Source organism: Schistocerca americana, chromosome X (genome assembly GCF_021461395.2).
Source record: "Schistocerca americana isolate TAMUIC-IGC-003095 chromosome X, iqSchAmer2.1, whole genome shotgun sequence".
NCBI classification, from domain to species: Eukaryota; Metazoa; Arthropoda; class Insecta; order Orthoptera; family Acrididae; genus Schistocerca; species Schistocerca americana.
In genome coordinates this window covers 766,170,582-766,192,593 of record NC_060130.1, presented here as the reverse complement: position 1 = coordinate 766,192,593, position 22,012 = coordinate 766,170,582, and the positions used below count along the sequence as shown (strand labels likewise).

Sequence of the window (22,012 nt, the reverse complement as noted above, 5' to 3'; positions counted from 1 at the left end):
TGTACACTATGTTCACATGCCTTATATTTTGAACAGTGTCATGTTATATAGCACTAAAAGTACCAGTTTGATCAAACCATAAAAATGATACATGTAAATTTCTTAGAGCATTGTACTTAGTCTCAACCACTTAAAAAAAACTGGGTTTTGTTGCAAACCAATAAACATTACAAAAACTGCAAACTGGAAATACCTCCAACTGAAGAAAACAGCCCATGTCCTAGCCACATATATGCTAGGGAGGCATCTTCAATCGAAGTAGTTCAAAAGAGGTTCAATTTGGGCCATGATGGGTCTTAAAAATTACAACTTCTTTTTACCACAACCAGCCATTCATTCTCTCACTTACATATTACTTCTCTACTTAAAATAGAAGAAACCGAATATCAAATACCTCTCATGTATTATGCTGGAGAATGGTGTAGATGTAATAGCAATACACGAGACCCACACTAAGGCCAATGCAGATCTTTAAACGATAGGAAAAATGTAGACTGTACTCAGGGCCATATTTAGGGTGTGTGTTGCTGCCATGCAGTCATTTATTTTATGGCCCCCTTCCTAAACTACACCACTGTCATTCATTTATGGACTACCACCAATAAATCTCCATAATCATTAACTTCAACTTTAATCTTTATTGAAGTATAACTACCACATAAACAACAAACTTGGCCACAATCTGTGGTAAAAATACAAAGAAAATCACTACAGTTTAATAGCCTACATCCAAATTACTTCACTTACAGGTAGACTAGTGGTAAAATATGAGTTTAATGACAGGTAGAAATATTTGCCAACACTTTGCCAATAAATTATCGAATGCCTAAATGCTGATGCAATGCACATTAAAATCAAACTTAAAAATTATTTTTCAGTGACAACATTTTGCCATCCCCAAAATTTTGACATCCTGCGCAGTTGCTCATGCCTAAATACAGCTCGGGCTGTACTATTGCTGGGAATGGAATTGCTACAGATGTCAAGTCATAACAGATGGATTTCAAATCAACCCACAAAAAGAGATCAGGAGATATATTTGTTCTGGCAGTTGAGCTAGCCAAAATCACTGTGGTTAATATCTACAAACCTTTGGAGTCTGCTGCCTTACAGTCAGTAAATAAAAACCATTAGTACATCAATTCTGCTAAGCTGCTGATATGGAAACTATGCCACATTCATTCAAGTCCTGGCACTCCTTTAGCCTGAGAAAGTGGAAGAGTATGGTTTGGATTATAATATATCACGAAACCTCGTGTTGTCCACCTGAGTGACATCTTCACACAGCATATGCAAGTCACAAATGCTCAGTGCTACTAATTACAACTGTACAATTGCAGTCAAACACATGAGCCACCCAAACTGAAGACATGAAACTATGGGCTTTTCATAGAACACCGAATCAAAGATAGCACATAAGCATCCTGAATGGGGTGAAACTGCTGTGGTCAAACTCATAATCGAGTCACTGTTAATGTTGGATAAAAAAAATAGGAGCAGTTGTGTCATCTTGAATCAACTTGTTATGGAGCTAAGAATTTAGGTGCCACATGGTTACTTTTACTTAGTATTGGTAAAGGAATGTCTACACTGGATGCTCAAAGCATGCAGAGAAGACTGTTGTGTTGTCATACAAGTTGATAAACACTTGTGGCATAGTACTGGAAAGCCTGGTAAGCACTGGATCTCTCTTGGCAGTAGGTTACAGCTCAGGTCACTGACAGCAGCATCAGTACTGAATATGTGGTATGAAATAAAGTCTTTGGTATATTTCCCATTTAAGGTTACTTTAGTATATTTACCATTTAAGGTTACTGCTGTCACAGCTCACTCAATTATATATGAATGTGTATGAGCCTCTTTAGGAAATGGCATCAGTGAGTTGCAAGAACTAGTGAAGCTGCCTCTCTGGGCTTAAAAAATATGCACATAAAACCCACAGTACAGTGCAGTCAAGGGTGACACAAAATTATGCTTCCAGCTAAATGAATGAGAATTTCATGACTGAGAACAAGAGTTATAAATTAGCGATCCAAAGTAGAAACAAGATGGTTGCGATAGGAAGTTCACTTAAAATGTTACGGTTCACAAGAACATGCAACTTGGTTGTTTATAGAGGAGAACAACTGCCTTCTTTTCCCTGTGCCTATGCCCTGCATCTGCACAGAGTCAGTATGGTTATTAACGGATTTGGTATAATTAATTTAAGGGATATCCTGTTGCCACACCATTGCCCCCCCCCCCCCCTCCCCCGGATGGAATGAGTGTACCCCCAACTGTCAGCATGTAGAGCGATTCATGTGAAAGTGTGCAAAGGTTTTCGAAATGTTTGGTTTGCAAACTGTGTAACTGAGGCAGGACTTGTTTACAAGCCCAGGATTCACCTAAACAGATGTGGGGAAATGCTTAAAAACCACATCCATGCTGGCAGGCACACCGACCCTCAACATTAATCCTCTGGGCAGATTCGATCCAGGGCCTGCACACCTCACCGGGCAGATTCGATCCAGGGCCGGCATACCTCACCATCTACATACAGCTGTCCAGGTGGGTGCAGGAGGACAAATATATGAACAAGATATTCAATTGTCTGTCATAAATTCAGATCCTGTTAATTAACTTTAGCTTCATGCTCTGCATATCCCCAATTACAAGAAATCCCCACTCTGAAAATGAGGAAGATTGAAGTGTAATTAAGAAGATCCAGGAGGATACACATGGTGATGCATAGTATGTACTTTGAGTTCAGCTCAGTCTTCAAGGATGCCAATACAGTCAAACCACATTACATGGTCAGAGTGCTGCATATCAGAAAGTAGTGCACTTTTTTATAAGAGCAACACTGAAAAAATGTTATAATAATCTGTAAAGTATACATTTTGAGTAGGTACAGTTACAATTTATAGGCTGCAGAGCTTCATTTAACAATAAGTGGCAACAAAAATTTTAGTGTAGAAGATGTAAATTGTGGTGTCACTGCAAGGCACCACACTTGCTCTATTGTAGGCTTCAAACCAGCCGCGGTCCGTCAGTACATGTCGGACACGCGAGTCACCACTGTCGACGCTAGAAGACCGAGCACCGCCACTTGGCTGGTCTCACTCGACAAGCTAGCGCACTGCCCAGCTCTACAGCCGACTTTAATAGGAATGGTTCACTTGTTATAGCTTCAGAGATCTCATTTGCAGAGACGCTAGTTAGCATAGCCTTCAGCTAAGTCAGCAGCTACGACCTAGCCAGGCGCCACATACAGTTTATGCATTGCCAATTGATCTATATGTGTGAAGCAATCAGAATTGTAAAGTAGTATTCGCAGTTCAGTCTATAACTGCACTTGTAAATATTACTGTACAAAGCCAAGATCGACGTTCATCGCTGATGCTGAATTAAAGCTACGTATTTAATTGTATTTCTCTCTACTTACTTCTAATCACCTAAGATGTTCCAGGTACATCCCGTCAAGTGTAGTTCATTGATCCTCACGTCAGCCTATGTGATCAACGCATGCAATAATGGCCACCCCTTGTGATCAGACTAAGAGTCAAATTGTGTGACTCAGCCATGAGGCCCATAGTTCCGCCTCATACACAACATAAATACGCACAAAAATTCTGAAATTATTTTAGAATCAGACACAAATTCCATATTATTTTATTTATTATTTATTCATGGAAGTCTAACCTGTTATAATTATAAACTCGGGGCACCGGTATTCAGTTCAAAAGTGGAGGTAACAACACTGGTAGTTTGACAGGAATTGCAGAATGTTGAACTTAACCAACTGTTGGAATACATAATGGAAATGAATTATAATATTCACCAACAAATTGATGAATTAAAACCAAAAAAAATTGATGACATTTAATGGCAAATAGAAAATCAAATTAAGAAGAGCAGTCTTGAGTGTGGTGTTGCAGTCACATATGTGGAAAGAACCCATTGATAAATTCATGGAAAATAGGTAGAGTTCCATAATGAAGTTCACAGAGAAGAGAATGAAATAAAGACCAAAAACGAATGTAATCAAAAAACAGAATGAGGAAGCTTGAAAGGATAATAAAACGTAACTTGATTAATTCGAAGACAAAATAAACAAACAATATGCAGAAGCTCCCAAAACTAAAGAGATGTTCAAAAATGAGAAGTCGCTTGTGAATTTTGTAGCTGGTGTACAGGAACAATATACAAACCTGGAAGCCGAAATCAAGAAAGTACAACTGGCCGCTGCAGATAGGAGCCATTGTCAGCCCGAGTTAGATGAGCACCTGTTGGAAAAGAAAATCAATACAACAGTGCAAGAAAAATGTCACTATCTGGTAAGTGCAATTCTAAAGATGGCTGTTGATGTTAGTATTAGTACCTGTAAGTTTCAAGAATACAAACTGACCATGGATCACACTAAGCTGGATTAATGCGACAGTTCAAACAGGTGTTTCTGTCAGTGCACATAGAAAAAGCACAAAATAGATATCTGCATAAACAATTTGGAGGATGGCCCACATACATGGGGTATAAGGTTAGAAAGACAATTTTCCACCACACAGTTCACAGGACAGCTATTAGTAAGTTTCAGATGTGATCCACTACAAAACTGAAGCTATGGAACTGGGATCAAAATTACCAATCCAGAAAGTGAAATGTCGTGTGGCTAGGGCCTCCTGTTGGGTAGACCGTTCGCCTGGTGCAAGTCTTTTGAGTTGACGCCACTTCAGCAACTTGCATGTCAATGAGGATGAGATGATGATGATTAGGACAACACAACACCCAGTCCTTGAGCGGAGAAAATCTCCGACCCAGCCGGGAATCGAACCCAGGCCCCTTGGCATGACATTCTGTTGCACTCATCACTCAACTACTGGGGTGGACCAATCCAAAAAATGAAAGTTGACATTGGATGGGAAATAATGGTCCAACTTTCATGGGAAGAATGGCACCTACTAAGACACTTTCAAGCCAATAACTGAAGCTGAAATAGGTGGAAGCGCATGATTATTCCTTCATGTCCTGGATGTAGAGCAACTGAAGTTATGGAAAATTTTTAACGAATTTAATGAGAGAATCGCCATGACCATCTTTCCACTTACGAATAATAAGTGCAGCTAGAAATAAATGCTAGACATCCCAAACAAAAATTCAGGATGGAGATTTTCTTTTGTCAGTAGTCCCATTTTTAAATGTTGGAGTTGTTTTTTAGGGCACACTAGTCGGTAGACAAGTATTGTTTGGATTTAATTTCCATCAATGGAATTAAGATATACTTTAAAGAAGTTATTGATGATGAATGTGACGACACTTAATAAGTGAGTCCAAGAGTTCTTTATATGAAGACTGGATAGGAAGCTGTAGCTTTGTGTTTTGATGAAAATAGTGACAACTTTATGATAAATCTAAAGAAGCTGCTACAAAGATACAAACAACTCTTGATAAATGGAAAGAGCTTATAGGCTATCAAACAGAAGAACCAAAAATCATTTTACCTTATCGTCAAGAAACATTTTCATATCAACCAGAGTTAATGATATGGCATTCAGGGCTGAGCTGCTGCAGATGGTGGTCATGTATGTTTGAGGTGTGCTTGCTTGTGCTTTTCTGAAGAAGGCTTTGGCCAAAAGCCAGATGTGTAACAGTCTTTTTGATTTGCCTGTCTGGTACACAACATGTCATCTTTACAGGAGCAGCACTGTTTCCATTTACTAATATTGCAGAGTTAATGAAATGGTACTTTTGCAGATTTAAAGTTATCCCACATAAGTGATTGAGGATAAAGTAATATTTAATTCTGTCAGCTAAGAGAGAACCCACAGATCAAGAAATTCAGTGAATGTTCAATCTTGAAATCACAGGGTGATTGGACAGTGAGTACAGCAAACAAATTCATGCTGTTATGCAGCAGTGTGGGTCAGTGAGCATTGTTTTGGATAACAGAGTGATAAACAGAATTATTCTCCTGCAGAGGGCTCTGTCAGATAATTTGAAACAATGACTGAAAAAATTTAATGGAGCTAAATATAGGGTAATTATAAAGCCCATAAAACATCTAATAAAACTGGTATCAGTAAATGGCTAACATAATACAACAAATGAACACATGAAATACAAACTTTTATTTTTACATGGTGTCAGCCAGATGTTTTGGAGAACTGCTGACAGGGATGCCACCAACTGTGGTTGCTGAAAATGGTGGCAAACCAGGAAGAGAATGCATTTTTTGTGCTAGAATTACCAAGTGGTAGTGAGTGTTTAAAGAGCTTTCAGTGCCAAGTTTCACAAGATACCATCAATTTATAAAAGCATAGTGAAGTGGGTTTACAGGCTCCACCAGCAAGGACAAATCAACAAAAATGGTAATATCTATTCTCACCCCCCTAGGAACTGCAGGAATGACAATTTTGTCTAAACTGCACCATCTCACGACAAGCTGCATCAGCGGTGGAAGAAATCGGAGGAAAATGGTTGGTTGTGCAATGTACAACTTTCAAGCCAACTGAGCATGGGAGAACAGACAGTAGACTGTGTGAGGGCTGTGATGATATGAAGTCCCACAAAGTCTACCTATCGAGATTGTGCACAATTAAACATCGTTCAGCCAACATTTTCCAAAAACTTTCATAAGTGATTGTAAGAGTGAAGCAGTACAAATTCAGTTCCTGCGAGCAAACTGCACCATCTGTAGTTCTGCACTGATATGCAAAATCATCTTGAAAATTATGAATTTGCAAGCAAATTGATATCAAGTGACAAAGTCACTCTTCATCTTTCAAGATAGGTCAGCTGATAAACAAACGTGTAGGGGACAGAGAATACACATGCTACTGTCAAACATGTTCAGGATTTCAAGAAAGTCAACATGTTCTGTGCCTTTGGCAACAAGACAATGGACCCTCCTTCTTCACTGAGAGTACTGTAATGTGAAAAGGATGGACACATATTTGCAAACATCATAAAGAAAACTTGTAGAGTTTGTTTTCACATACTGTATCATTTGTCACTTTGCACTTTAAAATTTATCTGCACCATTTTTTTCAAATGTTTCAAACTTTGTAATTACCCTGTATTTAAGTATTTTGACCTTGAGTACTTATTGGCAACTTCTATTGCATGTGGATAGCAGAAAGTGCAAAGAATTTTTACTTAACAGTAAGAGTTGCCAGTTTAAATGATTAAATATGTTTCTGAAGTATTCATGAGAGCTCTGGATCAAGTTGGTCAGAGATTTACTTATTTTTCACTGTTTATGCAGGCAACATTTTAACTGCCACTGAACCACAGATGAACACCTACATGTATTATGTCTTGTATTAGATGATTCAAAAGTAGAATTTGAAAAAAACAAAGTTTTTAGGAGATTTAATCATGCCAAAAGGTAGAAACCTGCAACAATAAAAATAAAGAAGACTGAAAATTTTCCAGCGTCTACATGTTGTAAACAATCTCAAACATTCTTAGGATTCACTGGTTTCGACAAACACTTCTTAAGTGTTTACAGTTTGTCACCTCTGCACCCACATAACTTTTTTAAGAAAGACTGTGTGTGAATACGGGGAGAACAGTAACAGCAAGAATTTGAAGAGATTTGATCTCAGCTACTATATGCTACAATTTTCCATCACATTAATCTGGGTCAGCATATCTACAGTGAGTTGGGTAACTGAATATGGGATAGGCAAAAAGGTCTTCAAAATCTGAGGGACAGAATTTCAAGGAGCACCATGCAGTTGCTATTGACGAAATGGGAAAAGTATATGTTGTGTGTGACAAAACTAATTTTTATCTATTTAGATGGCATACCATGATATGAACAGACCACAAAGCAATGTTGTCATTTCTTATGAAGTGCAAACTCATGCATTGTTGCACAGGACAATGGGAGTTGATACTATAATATGATTTTGAAGTGGAGTATAGTCCCTGAAATGACAACACTGCCCCTGAAGCATTGTCACTCATGCCTACTGAAAGATCTTGGGGAAATTAATACTGCACAACATATGGTCAAAGGAATCTGCCTAAATTAGACTGACAGAATATCACAAGAGAAGGACATACGACGGTCGTCCACAAAATAAGCTCCATTTCTATTTCTATCCACAGCAGTGCTACGGTCGCAGTTCCGAGAATGTGGGGCAGTTACTCTGACTCAGAGAGAAGGCATATACACCATTTTCAGATTGCTGCTGCAGATGTGTGCTTTGTAGTGCTTGTTACAATGTCAGCCATAATTGAAAATGCCGCTGCATGTGAAATCAGATCTGTGATTCGTTTTGTAACTGCAAAGAAAGTTAAACCAAAGGAAATTCATTGGCAAATCTGCGAGGTTTACGGACAAAATGCTACAAGTGATTCAATGGTTAGAAGATGGGTTAGACTATTCAATGAAGGACATGATCCAGTGCACGATGAAGAACAGAGCAAATGTGACCAAACAACTCTTACGGGAATTTCACTGGGACGCATTTGATCATCCTCTGTACAGCCCAGACCTCGCTCCTAGTGACTTTCATCTCTTCTTACACCTAAAATCTGTCCTTGGTGGTCAACACTTCAATGATGATGATGAGCTGAAAGGACATGTTACAACATGGTTGAATACACAGGCGGCAACCTTCTACGAAGAAGGCATACAAAAACTTGTGCCACGCTATGACAAGTGCCTACAAAATTTCGGAAGCTGTGTAGAAAAGTAGTTTAACAGTTATAAAATTTTGTACAATAAATATTTTTTCTGTATCTGAACATGTTTGTTTTATATAACCAAACGGAATTTACTTTGTGGACATACCTCGTAAGAAAGTTGTTGAGGAATGTAAATGTAATGAAACACTTGCACGAAAACTTAAACGTAATTAATCAGAATTATGATGACCAATAGAAACTGAAGATTTGAATATATTATTGTAAACACCACAGCATTTTATACCACAGAGCTCAAGTCATTTCAGATCACCAGGAATCATGTATACCAAAAGTTGCTGAAGTATATTACTGTCAGTTACACTTTAGACATAACAAGTGTATTTGGAAGCTGCAAGAACGTGTCACTTTCAGCGACACTGTCAGAAGAGAGCATTCTATTTTAAGAACCAACCTGAGACATTTGCCATAAGACTAAATTCCCCACTGTTGTTGTTGTTGTTGTTGTTGTACTTTTCAGTTTCAAAACTGGTTTGATGCAGCTCTCCGTGCTACTCTATCCCATGCAAGCCTTTTCATCTCTGAACAACTACAGCAACCTCCATTTCTTTTAAGTCTGCTTACTGTATTTATCTTTTGGTCTCCCTCTACAGTTTTTATTCCTCACACTTCCCTCCTGTACTAAATTGGTGAACTCTTGATATCTCAGAACATGTCCTATTAATAGATCCCTTCTTCTGGTCAGGTTGTGCCACAAATTTCTTTTTTCTCCCCTTCTGTTCAGAACGTCCTCATTAGTTATGTGATCTACCCACCTAATCTTTAGAATTACCCTTGTTATGCTTTGGTTGATGCTCATGTTATACCCTCATTTCACACTGTCCATCCTGTTCAACTGCTCTTCCAAGACCTTTGCTGTCTCTGACAGAATCAACATGTCATCGGCAAACTTTAAAGTTTTTATATTTTCTCCCTGGATTTTAATTCCTACCTAAATTCCTTTTTTTCTTGCTTGTCTTCACAGCTTGCTAGCTGTACAGATTGAATAACATCAAGGACAGGCTACAACACTGTCTCATTTCCTTCTCAACCACTGTTTCCCTTTCAAGCCCTCTCGACTCCTATAACTGCTGTCTGGTTTCAGTATAAGCTGTAAATAGCCTTTCGTTCCCTATATTTTACACCTGCTACCTTCAGAGTTTCAAAGGGAGTATTCCAGTCAACATTGTCAAAAGCTTTCTGTAAGTCTACAAACACTATAAACGTAGGTTTGCCTTTCCTTAACCTATCTTCTACGAGAAGTTGTGGAGTCGGTATTGCCTCACATGTTCAGACATTTCTCTGGAATTCAAATTGATCTTTCCCAAGGTCAGCTTCTACCAGTTATTCCATTCTTCTGTAAAGAATTCGTGTTAGTATTTTGCAACCAAGACTTATAAAACTGATAGTTTAGTAATATTCACACTTGTCGGCATCTGCTTTCTTTGGAATTTGAATTATTGGTATTCTTCTTGAAGTCTGAGGGTATTTCACCTGTCTCGTACATCTTGCACACTAGATGGAAGAGTTTTGTAATGGGTGGTTCTCCCACAGCTATCAGTGGTTCTGATGGAATGTTGTCTGCCTCCAGGGCCTTGTTTCGACTTATGTCTCCAATCTCATCTTCATCTGCATAATCTTCCATTTCCATAATAATGCCCTCAAGCACAATGCTCTTGTATAGACCCAATATATAGTCCTTCCACCTCTCTGCTTTCCCTTCTTTGGTTAGGACTGTTTTTCCATCTGAGCTCTCGATATTCATACAGGTTGTTCTCTTTTCTCCAAAGGTCGTTCTAACTTTCTTGTAGGCAGCATCTATCTTACCCCTAGTGACATATGATTCTACATCCTTTCATCAATTAAATTAAATATCTCTTCTGCTACCAAAGGATTTTTACTAGCTCTTGTCTTTTTGGCTACTTGATCCTCACTGCCTTCACTATTTCATCCCTCAAAGCTATCCATTCTTGTTTTACTGCATTTATTTCCCCTTTTCTTGTCAATTTTCCCTAATGCTCCCTCTGAAACACTCTAAAACATCTGTTTCTTTCAGTTTATCCAGGTCCCATCTCCTCAAAATTCCTACCTTTTTGCAGTTTCTTCAGTTTTAATCTACAGTTCACAACCAACAAATTGTGACCAGAGTCCAAATCTGCTCCTGGAAATGTCTTACAATTTAAAATCTGGTTCCTAAGGCTCTATCTAACCATTACATAATCAATCTGAAACCTTCTGATGTCTCCATATCTCTTCCAAGTGTTCAGCCTTCTCTCATGATTCTTAAACCAGGTGTTAGAGATAATAAAACTGTGCTCTGTGCAAAATTTAACCAGGTGGCTTCCTCTTTCATTCCCTTCCCCCAGTCCATATTCACCTACAATTTTTCCTTCTCTTCCTTTTCCTACTATCAAATTTGAGTCACCCATCACTATTACATTTTCATCTCCCTTAACTACCTTACCAATTTCTCTGAGCTCATCACACATTTCTTCAATCTCTTCATCATCTGCAGAGCTAGTTGGCACATAAACCTGAACTACTGGGGGTGAGTGTGGGCTTCCATCTTGGCTACAATAATGTGTTAACTATGCCGTTCATTAGTAGCTTACCCGCATTCCTACTTTCTTATTCATTATTAAACCTACTGCGGCATTACCCCTATTTGCTTTTGTATTTATGATCCTGTACTCACCTGACCAGAAGAACTTCACAAATTCCCACAATATCTAACTACACAATGTGAAGGTTTTAAGCATCACATGCTCCTGAATTTGGTTCTCAAGCCTTTGACACTGCACCACTTTGCTTGGTTCTATCCCTTCAGGAATGTTCCTAGCATGGCAGAATCAAAATAGGTTAAGCACTTCATCAATGCAATAAAACTAAGTAGTATATTTTCAGATAATCAATCATATATTGGGTTAAAGGAATGGAAAGCTCTACTAGAAGAAAACAATGCAAATCAAATTTAAGTTTCAACATACCAACCATGAATGAATCAAACAAAATGAATTAGAATGTTAGTGCAACTCCGTAAAGTACACTGTGGGAAACCAAATAAGAGTTGAACCAAAAAGTCACCAGAGTCTGAAGATGTAATAATCTTTTTAATTGCAACATTTTCACCTTTGACTAATTTTTTCACTTTAAATGACATTTTTGCCTTTGCATGTATTTTTCATTTCAGTTACTACAACTGTAATTTCAAACTTACGGTCATTTTCAATAGTACGATTTCATGTTCATGCAAAGATCAAAAATTTCAAAAGTCTTTTGACATACAGAAACAGCTTTTCAGCTGTACTTGCACACAGTTCAAATAGTTGTTTCCAACAACATTTCCATAACATCTATACAAATTTTAGCAGACGACCATACTGATGTTTACATTTTCACAATACTACATATAGTAGTTGGCTCTATCCACATTAACACTCGTCAGAAGCTGTTGTAATATAAATTTAACCTGCTTTAATACTGTTTGTAAAAGGACCTGTTATATTTACGTTATGTGTAGTATACAACATTTACACAAAGTTATTGCAATTTCTGAGAAATGTTAGTTACTACTGATTTTTATGTCAAATGGGTAAGTCAGTGAAATGTTGTTGATATGATGCATATGTTTAGGTTTGATTTTTATGTGCCTGGGCTTGTGAACTACACTCGTTTTTTAGGTTCATCTTTTGTGGAGTTCTCTTGGAAATGATTCGCATATATTTTTGAAAGGTTTTACACTGGCTTTAGTTATGCATGTCACAGACTTCATACACATGGGTATTGTTTACAAATCAGAGTTCCCCTTAGAACCTACTTCCTAGACAGTAAGTGTTGTTTCCATTCTGTGATCTGTCAAATTTTATACCGACTTACGTATGTACAAAGGCATTAATATTTGTTTACACACTGTGATTTGTTACAACTAATACTGACAGCTTTACCATTCAAACTTAGTGGACTGGTTTAGATACTTTTGTGTTAGGTATACTACATTTACAAAACTTAAATATACCACACCATTCTCAATATATTCATGGTTTCACTGTAGTATTGTGTAATTTGTCTTGGATCATTATTATTCTTTCTAGGAGTTGATTTTTCTTTTTCTTTGCTTTCTCACCTTGGATCTTCCATCTCCATGAGACTCCAAAGCTCAAATTTTTAAGAGTTTCAGAGATATAAGGTTACTGTTCTTACAGTTTGCTACTTTGTTCATGTTTTTGTTCAAGCCTCTTTAGGTAATAGCATCAGGAAGAACAAGAAACTACCTCTCTGGACACAACAATGGGTTTTCCATACACAGTGTTTGAGTGTACTTGAGAACAAGAGTTTGTTTATTGCAGTAGTCATGGTCCAAGACGTGTACACATGCAGAATTATTCTTGCAGTTATCGTAATGAGAATAATTTTATAAGTGACGACAAGGCTTACAACATAGCTGTTCAAGACAGAAGCAAAACAGTTGTTATAAGAAATTTATGTGAATGTTATATGACAACAGGAATGTGCAAGTTGTTTGTTTATAAATGGTCGCAAGACAATGCAAACAATCAACAATAAATTTGATTGTTCATCATAAATTCTAACCTTCTTAATGAACTTTACCTTCACAGTCTTCATATCCTCAGCCTGGAAGGAGGAGCTGGGGAGTAAGCAAGAAATGTGATGAGGCTTTCAAAACACAATTAATACATGGACCTGATATACTGCTATTATTTGTCTGCCTCCAACGCTTTACTAGAGACCAAGGCAGTGCAACACCACATCACTCCAAAATTATAATGAAGTATTAAATCAAAATGTGAGACATATGCCTGGTGCTCACATTCCCCCTGTCTTAGCCATATTGAATGTCTGAAAGGCAATAATGAGTGATGTGGGCATCATGTGTTCCAAGCCCTTTAAGTTCGGCACAATTTTCTTAGTGATAGAAGGTGGTTCACAAAGGCTATTACTGTCTTGTACACATCATTTCATGAGGGTTTGCAATGACCATCAATTCTAAAGATATGCTACACATTACAAACCTACCAAACGAAAGCGTTGGTATGTTGATCGACACACAAATAAACACAAACACACACACAAAATTCAAGCTTTCGCAACCCATGGTTGCTTCATCAGGAAAGAGGGAAGGAGAGGGAAAGACGAAAGGATGTGGGTTTTAAGGGAGAGGGTAAGAAGTCATTCCAATCCCGGGATCGGAAAGACTTACCTTAGGGGGAAAAAAGGACAGGTATACACTCGCACACACGCACATATCCATCCGCACATATACAGACACAAGTATGTGTGTGTGTGTGTGTGTGTGTGTGTGTGTGTGTGTGTGTGTGTATGCTTGTTCTGCAGGTTCAGAATTTTATTCTTCACAATTGGCTACGTTTTGTGTGTATGAAGGAAAATATCAAGGTGACCCATCTTTCAGATTCCATCTTAAAATGCATCATTTTTCATATTTGAGAAAGGCATGGACTCATCACCTCCCATGGGACAACATCTAGCCATTACTTCACTGTACTGTAGAATAGCTGCAGCTCTTAAAACATCTTTATCATCATCCTCCTCCTCAAATTCCTAGGAAGGTACATTGGTTACTTACAAAAAATAATGTGTTCCCTGTAAGTTCACAATCAAATGATGGCTTACATTTATTTGTAAGAAGATTACTTTAAATTATTCAATAAAAGTTACATAGACTATGAAAATAGTGTTATAAAGAAACCAAGTATGTCAGCCCAAATTGCTGATATAAGCTGTTTCTAAACCACACACTAACTTATGTCTCAAAATTGAGACAAGATTCTTAAAAGGCTAGGCATTTCCCTACTGGGAACCTTCCACCGTAGCCAAGATTGCCAATATACATCTGAGCAGTGGCATTCAACTCAAAATAAGCTGGTTCAAATTCTGGTAGTGGTTGAAATTTTCAGAGGCAGTATTTGGCTGGCAAGGGGAAGAGGAGTGGAGTGCAAAACTTCTGATCACTAGTCTTTAAGCTAATGTCCTAGATTAAATTCCAAACCTCTGTGCAGTGTTTCATGAAGTGAGGGCATGTGACACTGTTGATGGTGATCCATGGACATTAAGCTCAGCAGCCCCCCAGATGCTATTTGAGAGAAGTAAGCTATGTGCTGGTATCAGACTTCAGACCCTCTCCCTTCTCTCATCATCATCATCATCATCATCATATCATCATATCATCATCATACATCCATCACACTCGACTCAAACTCTACAGCTCAGCATTTCACACAACTCTCACATAGCCACAAGGAAAGGGGCCAATGCAGGTGGAGAAGGAACACATTTTCTGGCAGGCAGTTTAACCCATCCTGTGGGATATCCCAGCCAACAATGCCATATAACATTTATATCTGTATTCTAGTGGGAGTAGCCCACAAACAGCATATAACTGCAATCAAGTTCCTTTGCACACACAGTTTTTATGTATCTGAAAATTTTAAAGTTTGCTGTGCTAATAAATAAGATATAAGTTCATTCAGTTAGATATACCCATTCTCACTATTACAGGGAAACTACACCAACACACACTTAGTGCTCCTAGTATTCCAATAATTCATACAACAGTACTTGTGATACTGACTGGAGGAAACAGTAGTCAGTAAAAACAGTTTGCCAGCACTACAAAAAATTAGAGCATTAGCTGCAAAAACTACTGTTGTAGTCAAACCTTTCTCTTTATATACTATTTACCAGTGTACTCTACCAATTCTCTGTTTGTTAAACACAGGGCTGCAAAAGCTATCTTAAAAAATAACAAACTCAATATTCAGCAGTTTGCAGTTAGTTAATGCAATGTGTTTTATAAACATTCTTAACATTCATATAGTTACCTTGGCATGGAAGCCTCTGCCATCCATAGCAAGTCCATATTGCATGCAAGAATTGGGATGTGTGGATACTGTACAGCCGAAGGAGGCATTTCAGCGTATCCCTTTGACAAAAGTCCATCCACTATTAACTGTAAGGATGTCTCCCATCTAACCGGTTCTCCTAACAAAACTATTGCATCTATGGGTTTCATTGATTTTCCAAGCTGGCTAAACTGTGAACCCAACAAATTTGCAAAGTTAGTGTTTCATGTATATTAATTTAATTTTAATAAAGCACACTAATTCCAGTGGTAAGGTCCACTGCTCACACATATTATAAAATTACAGATTAAGCTGTACACTATGCAATAATGTAATTGCACAAACTTATTAAACATATCTATATACACCCAGACAAAACAAATCCATAAATGTGTTATTTCTCAGAGGTAAAGTAATTAAAAAGTATCATTTTAGCATACATCCACAGATCATATCCTCGCTCTCTTCCTCCACTCAAAGCAATGACACCTAAAACATGTATAACAGTTATTAGTGTGAGACGGCACTGTTTTATAGATAGAAAGCTTTAACATTAGGCTGATGTATCATCATATTTACACATCCAAATTGAAAGGTTCCTGACCAGATGTTAAGCATCATGTCAAATATATGGACTATAAATCCAGCCTTCCACATTTGTAATGGTGTAAGTCCATGTAACCACTGGGTAGTTTACAACAGATCCCTACTGTAACTACCACACCTACATGTGAAGACCTCTGTACTGGGGAACTTGTGCACCAATGGAGTTTGCTAAAAACCAATGAAGTTACAGGATTTCTGATATCAGGCCTATGCTAAGATGATCTGACCTACATTAGGGATGCACTAACCAAGCCACACAATAGCCAACCATTAGCAAATCTCACCTATAAAAATTAATCAAATGATCTCATAAGCAATCATTTAATTTCAAGTTTTAGCTTGAGATGATTAGCAGGCAATGTTTCTCCCAATATTTCAATGGGTAGACATTTCTTCAGTTTCATGCACTAAGGCCAGTTATGGAGTGAAGTAGTGCAGTGGTTAAGACACTGGACTCACATTCAGGGGGAACAGATTATTAATCACCTCCCAACCAACAAAAAGAGCGTAAAGAGAGCAATGAGAGAAGCATTCAACGAATTCGAACATAAAACATTGGCAAACAATCTAAACAAGAACCCTAAAAAGTTTTGGTCATATGTAAAATCGGTAAGCGGATCTAAATCCCCTATTCAGTCACTCGTTGACCACGATGGCACCGAAACAGAGGACGACCGAAGAAAGGCAGAAATACTGAATTCAGTGTTCCGAAACTGTTTCACTGCGGAAAATCGTAACACGGTCCCTGACTTCAGCCGTCGCACGGACGCCAAAATGGAAAATATTGAAATAAACGATATCGGAATTGAAAAACAACTGCTATCACTTAGTAGCGGAAAAGCATCCGGACCAGACGAGATACCCTTAAGATTCTACAGTGATTATGCTAAAGAACTTGCCCCCTTTCTATCAGCAATTTATCGTAGATCGCTGGAAGAACGTAAAGTACCTAGCGACTGGAAGAAAGCGCAGGTCGTTCCCATTTTCAAGAAGGGTCATAAATCAGATGCGAATAATTATAGGCCTATTTCGCTTACGTCAATCTGTTGTAGAATAATGGAACATGTTTTGTGTTCTCGTATTATGACGTTCTTAGATAATACAAATCTCCTTCATCATAACCAACATGGATTCCGCAAACAGAGATCATGTGAAACTCAGCTCGCCCTATTTGCCCAAGAAATTCACAGTGCCGTAGACACTGGCGAGCAGATTGATGCCGTATTCCTGGACTTCAGGAAGGCATTTGATACGGTTCCGCACTTACGTTTAGTGAAAAAAATACGAGCTTACGGAATATCGGACCAGGTTTGTGATTGGATTCAGGATTTCCTAGAAGAAAGAACACAACATGTCATTCTTAACGGTTCAAAATCTGCAGATGTAGAGGTAATTTCGGGAGTACCGCAGGGAAGCGTGATAGGACCTTTATTGTTTACAATATACATAAATGACTTAGTTGACACCATCGGTAGCTCCGTGAGGCTATTTGCAGATGACACGGTTGTCTACAAGAAAGTAGCAACATCAGAAGACTCGTACGTACTCCAGGAGGACCTGCAGAGGATTAATGCATGGTGCGACAGCTGGCAGCTTTCCCTAAACGTAGATAAATGTAATATAATGCGCATACATAGGGGCAGAAATCCATTCCAGTACGATTATGCCATAGGTGGTAAATCATTGGAAGCGGTAACGACCGTAAAATACTTAGGAGTTACTATCCGGAGCGATCTGAAGTGAAATGATCACATAAAACAAATAGTGGGAAAAGCAGGCGCCAGGTTGAGATTCATAGGAAGAATTCTAAGAAAATGTGACTCATCGACGAAAGAAGTAGCTTACAAAACGCTTGTTCGTCCGATTCTTGAGTATTGCTCATCAGTATGGGACCCTTACCAGGTTGGATTAATAGAAGAGATAGACATGATCCAGCGAAAAGCAGCGCGATTCGTCATGGGGACATTTAGTCAGCGCGAGAGCGTTACGGAGACGCTGAACAAGCTCCAGTGGCGGACACTTCAAGAAAGGCGTTACGCAATACGGAGAGGTTTATTATCGAAATTACGAGAGAGCACATTCCGGGAAGAGATGGGCAACATATTACTACCGCCCACATATATCTCGCGTAATGATCACAACGAAAAGATCCGAGAAATTAGAGCAAATACGGAGACTTACAAGCAGTCGTTCTTCCCACGCACAATTCGTGAATGGAACAGGGAAGGGGGGATCAGATAGTGGTACAATAAGTACCCTCCGCCACACACCGTAAGGTGGCTCGCGGAGTATAGATGTAGATGTAGATGTAGATTTAAATAATCATTGTACACCTAAGCTCTTCTCATAACTGATCCTTGTCTACAGAAAAAGAATATGGGATTTGTGGATAACCCTCAAAACAAGTATATTCACTATCCCCAAACTTGTTTCAGCAATAATTCATCACCATAAATAGATTTTTTTATTCATTTTCTTTTTTTATTCCTTCCATGCCTCAACATTAATAACATTGTATTTCTTTATACAACAATGTGGTAAGACAATGGACTCTCCTTCAGGACAGCTTTCAAATCCCTATCTTGTCATACTGGAATGGTTCCGTTGAAAGGGCATGGCCCATTTCTTTTCCCAATCTGAGCTTGTGGCCCATCTCTAATCAAAACATAATCAATGAAGCAATACACACTAAGCTTCCCATTATCATGGATCTTGCTGAGGTGAAATGGATTCTGTGCCTCAATGGTACAGATATAGCCATACCACAGATGCAACAACAATGGAGGGGGTATCTGTGGAGAGCCCTGACTAACTTACAGTTTCTGAACAGGAACAGCAGCCTTCTCAGTATTTACAGGGTACTAGTCTGGATGATTGACTTATCTGGTCTTGTAATATTATCCAAGATTGCTTTGCTACATTTCTACTGCAAATAGTTGAAAGCATGGAGAAACTACAACCATCAAATATTTCAAGGCTGTGGATTCCTACTGTATGGCTTGACGATGATGGCATCATCTTGTGTAAAATAATACACAGATAAAATAATCCACCTATTTGGAGCTCCACACGGGGACTGCTCGTGAGGATGTCACCATCAAGAAAGTTAAAATTAGTGTTCTGTTGGTCAGAGTGTGGAATGCTAGATCCCTTATGCAGGTACATAGGTTACAGAATTTAAAACGAGAAATGGCTAAGTTTTAAGCTACATATGGTGGAAATTTGTAAAGTGTGGTGGTAACAAAAAACTGTACTTCTGGTCAGGTGAGACAGGTTTATCAACACCTCATCAAAGAGGGGTAATACAGGAGTAGCTAATACTGGATAAGAAAAACAAGGAAGTAGGTAAGTTACTATGAACAACGCCATGAACATATAATCATAGCCAAAGTGGATATGAAGCAAACAATTACCACAGGAGTACATGTTTATATTCCTATTAACTTCAAAAATGACGAGATTGAAAGAATATTTATTGAGATAAAAGAGATTATTTACATAGTTGAAGTCCTGAAACAAAAATTTTTTTGTTATGTGTGACTGGAATTCGATAGTAAAAAAAATGGAAGAGGGAAAACATAGTAGGAGAACATGAATGGGGGGAAATGAATGAAAGAGCTCCCTGACAGCAATGATTAAACTGCGTACCATTTGTAATTCTAACACTTGCTTGAAGAACCATGGGAGAAGATTGTACGTGTGGAAGATACCTGGAGGTATGTTACATAATGGTAAGAAAGAGATTTCAAAACCAGATTTTAAACTGCAAAACATTTCCAGGTGCAGTTGTGGACTCTGGTCACAACTGACTGCTTATGAACTGCAGATTAAAACTGAAGAAACTGCAGAAAGGTAGTAAATTAAAGAAATGGAATCTGGATAAACTGAAAGAGCCAGAGACTGGTGAGAGTTTCAGGAGATCATTAGATAACAATTGACTGAAACAGGAGAAAAGAGTTCAATAGAAAGTGAATGGGCAGTATTTAGAGATGGAATATTGAAGGCCCAGTAGAAATTCATGGACAACACACAATTTAACTGATGAATGGCAGAAATATAAAAAAAATGCAGCAAATAAAGCAGACAAAAAGAAATACAGACAGTTAAAAGATGAGACACACAGAGTTGACCAACAAAAGGAGAAAGTGTAAAAATGCAGCAAATAACCTAGGTAAAAGTGATTGCTATTATCTAAAAAGTGGGATTGACAGTGAGTACAAAATGGCAAAGCAGGAATGGCTAAAAGTTAATGAAGTATGTATGACTCTGGGAAAGACAGATGCTGCCTAGAGGAAAATTCACAAAACTTTTGGAGAAAAGAGCAGCAGCTGTATGAATATTTAGAGCTCACAATGAATCCCTTGAGTGCAAGGTCACAAAAGGCCAGTGATGTTTACAGCATTCGACATGCCACAATTGTCTGCCATGCAACCATAATATTGGCTGCTAATGGCAACACAGGGCCAGACTGGAGGTATCCAATGGTGAGCACAGCATCACAGAATGAGGCTATAAAGCATAGCTGAACAGCTTAGTCAATGAGTACTTCACAACTGTGCTACAGTGCTAGTGCTACTGCTACTGACACAAAGCAAAGCAATGGCAATGATAAACAAAGCAAACATTGTATTACATCTGCAGCTAAATCTCAGAAGATAGCCAGTTTCGCAATAAGCTCCACAACAGACTATTTTGCATTTCCAGAATGAGATTTCACTCTGCAGCGGAGTGTGCACTGATATGAAATTTCATGGCAGATTAAAAATGTGTGCCAGACTGAGACTCAAACACAGGACCCTTGCCTTTCATGGGCAAGTGCTCTACCATCTGAGATACCCAAGCCCGACTCACGCCCCGTCCTCACAGCTTCAATTCTGCCAGTACCTTGTCTCCTATCTTCCAAACGTTTTGTTTCGCATTTATTACATGCCTTCACAATCCATCAGTTCTCATCACCCCATTACACCAACATGATTCTATATGCATTCTTTAAGGGTGGATACTTAGCTGAACGTCCTGCACAGTTTGTAACTCCCAAGGAGTTAACCTTCGTTCTTGATGGTGTGAACACTGGTGATCACTGTGGTGCAGCATTTTTCATTTAGTGTTCGTGGTGCACGTTAATGGTTTGTTTCGAACATTTATTGAATGTTGATGACATCTATTTTGTGAAGTGTAATACATATATCCACAGAAAGTTGATCTGTGCACCTCTCGGACACTCATTTTCTGTTGTCCTCCAGATGCGCATAGTGCTAACATTTCTGCTGTCACAATTGCAGGAGAGCTTCTGTTAAGTTTGGAAGGTAGGAGACGAGGTACTGGCAAAAGTAAAGCTGTGAGGACGGGGTGTGAGTCGTGCTTGGGTAGCTCAGTCGGTAGAGCACTTGCCCGCGAAAGGCAAAGGTCCCGAGTTCGAGTCTCGGTCCTGCACACAGTTTTAATCTGCCAGGAAGTTTCATAATAATTACTGTTTCAAAGAAGGCAATTCCAGACAGGTGTGAAAATCAGAGAACCATCAGTGTAATAAGTCATGATTGCAAAGTACTGATCCACATTGCTTAAAGAAGAATGGAATGACTTAGAGAAGCCAACCATGAGGTAGATTATTTTGGGTTCCAGAGACGTGTAGGAACATACGAGGTGACATTCATCCTACAACTTATCTTAGAAGATAGATAGAAAAAAGGTAAATCTATGTTCACAGCACTTTTTCACTATGTTGACTGGGATACACTTAAATACTGAAGGCAGCGGGGATGAAAGATTGCATGCCTAATGAAGAGGTACTGAAATGAATTGGAGAGAGAAGCTTATTGCATAATTTGACTAAAAGAAGGGATTGGCTGATATTACAC

The 22,012-nt window shown here is 38.5% G+C and overlaps 1 protein-coding gene across 1 annotated transcript in view; it reads right to left on the bottom strand.

Moving 5' to 3' along the window:
• Positions 1–22,012, bottom strand: part of LOC124555542 (haloacid dehalogenase-like hydrolase domain-containing 5) — a 129,578-nt gene that overhangs the window by 37,564 nt on the left and 70,002 nt on the right. Inside the window, exon 4 of the mRNA XM_047129497.1 lies at positions 15,528–15,739. Within this exon, the coding sequence (XP_046985453.1) occupies positions 15,528–15,739 (212 nt within the window). The remainder of the gene's footprint in view (positions 1–15,527; positions 15,740–22,012) is intronic.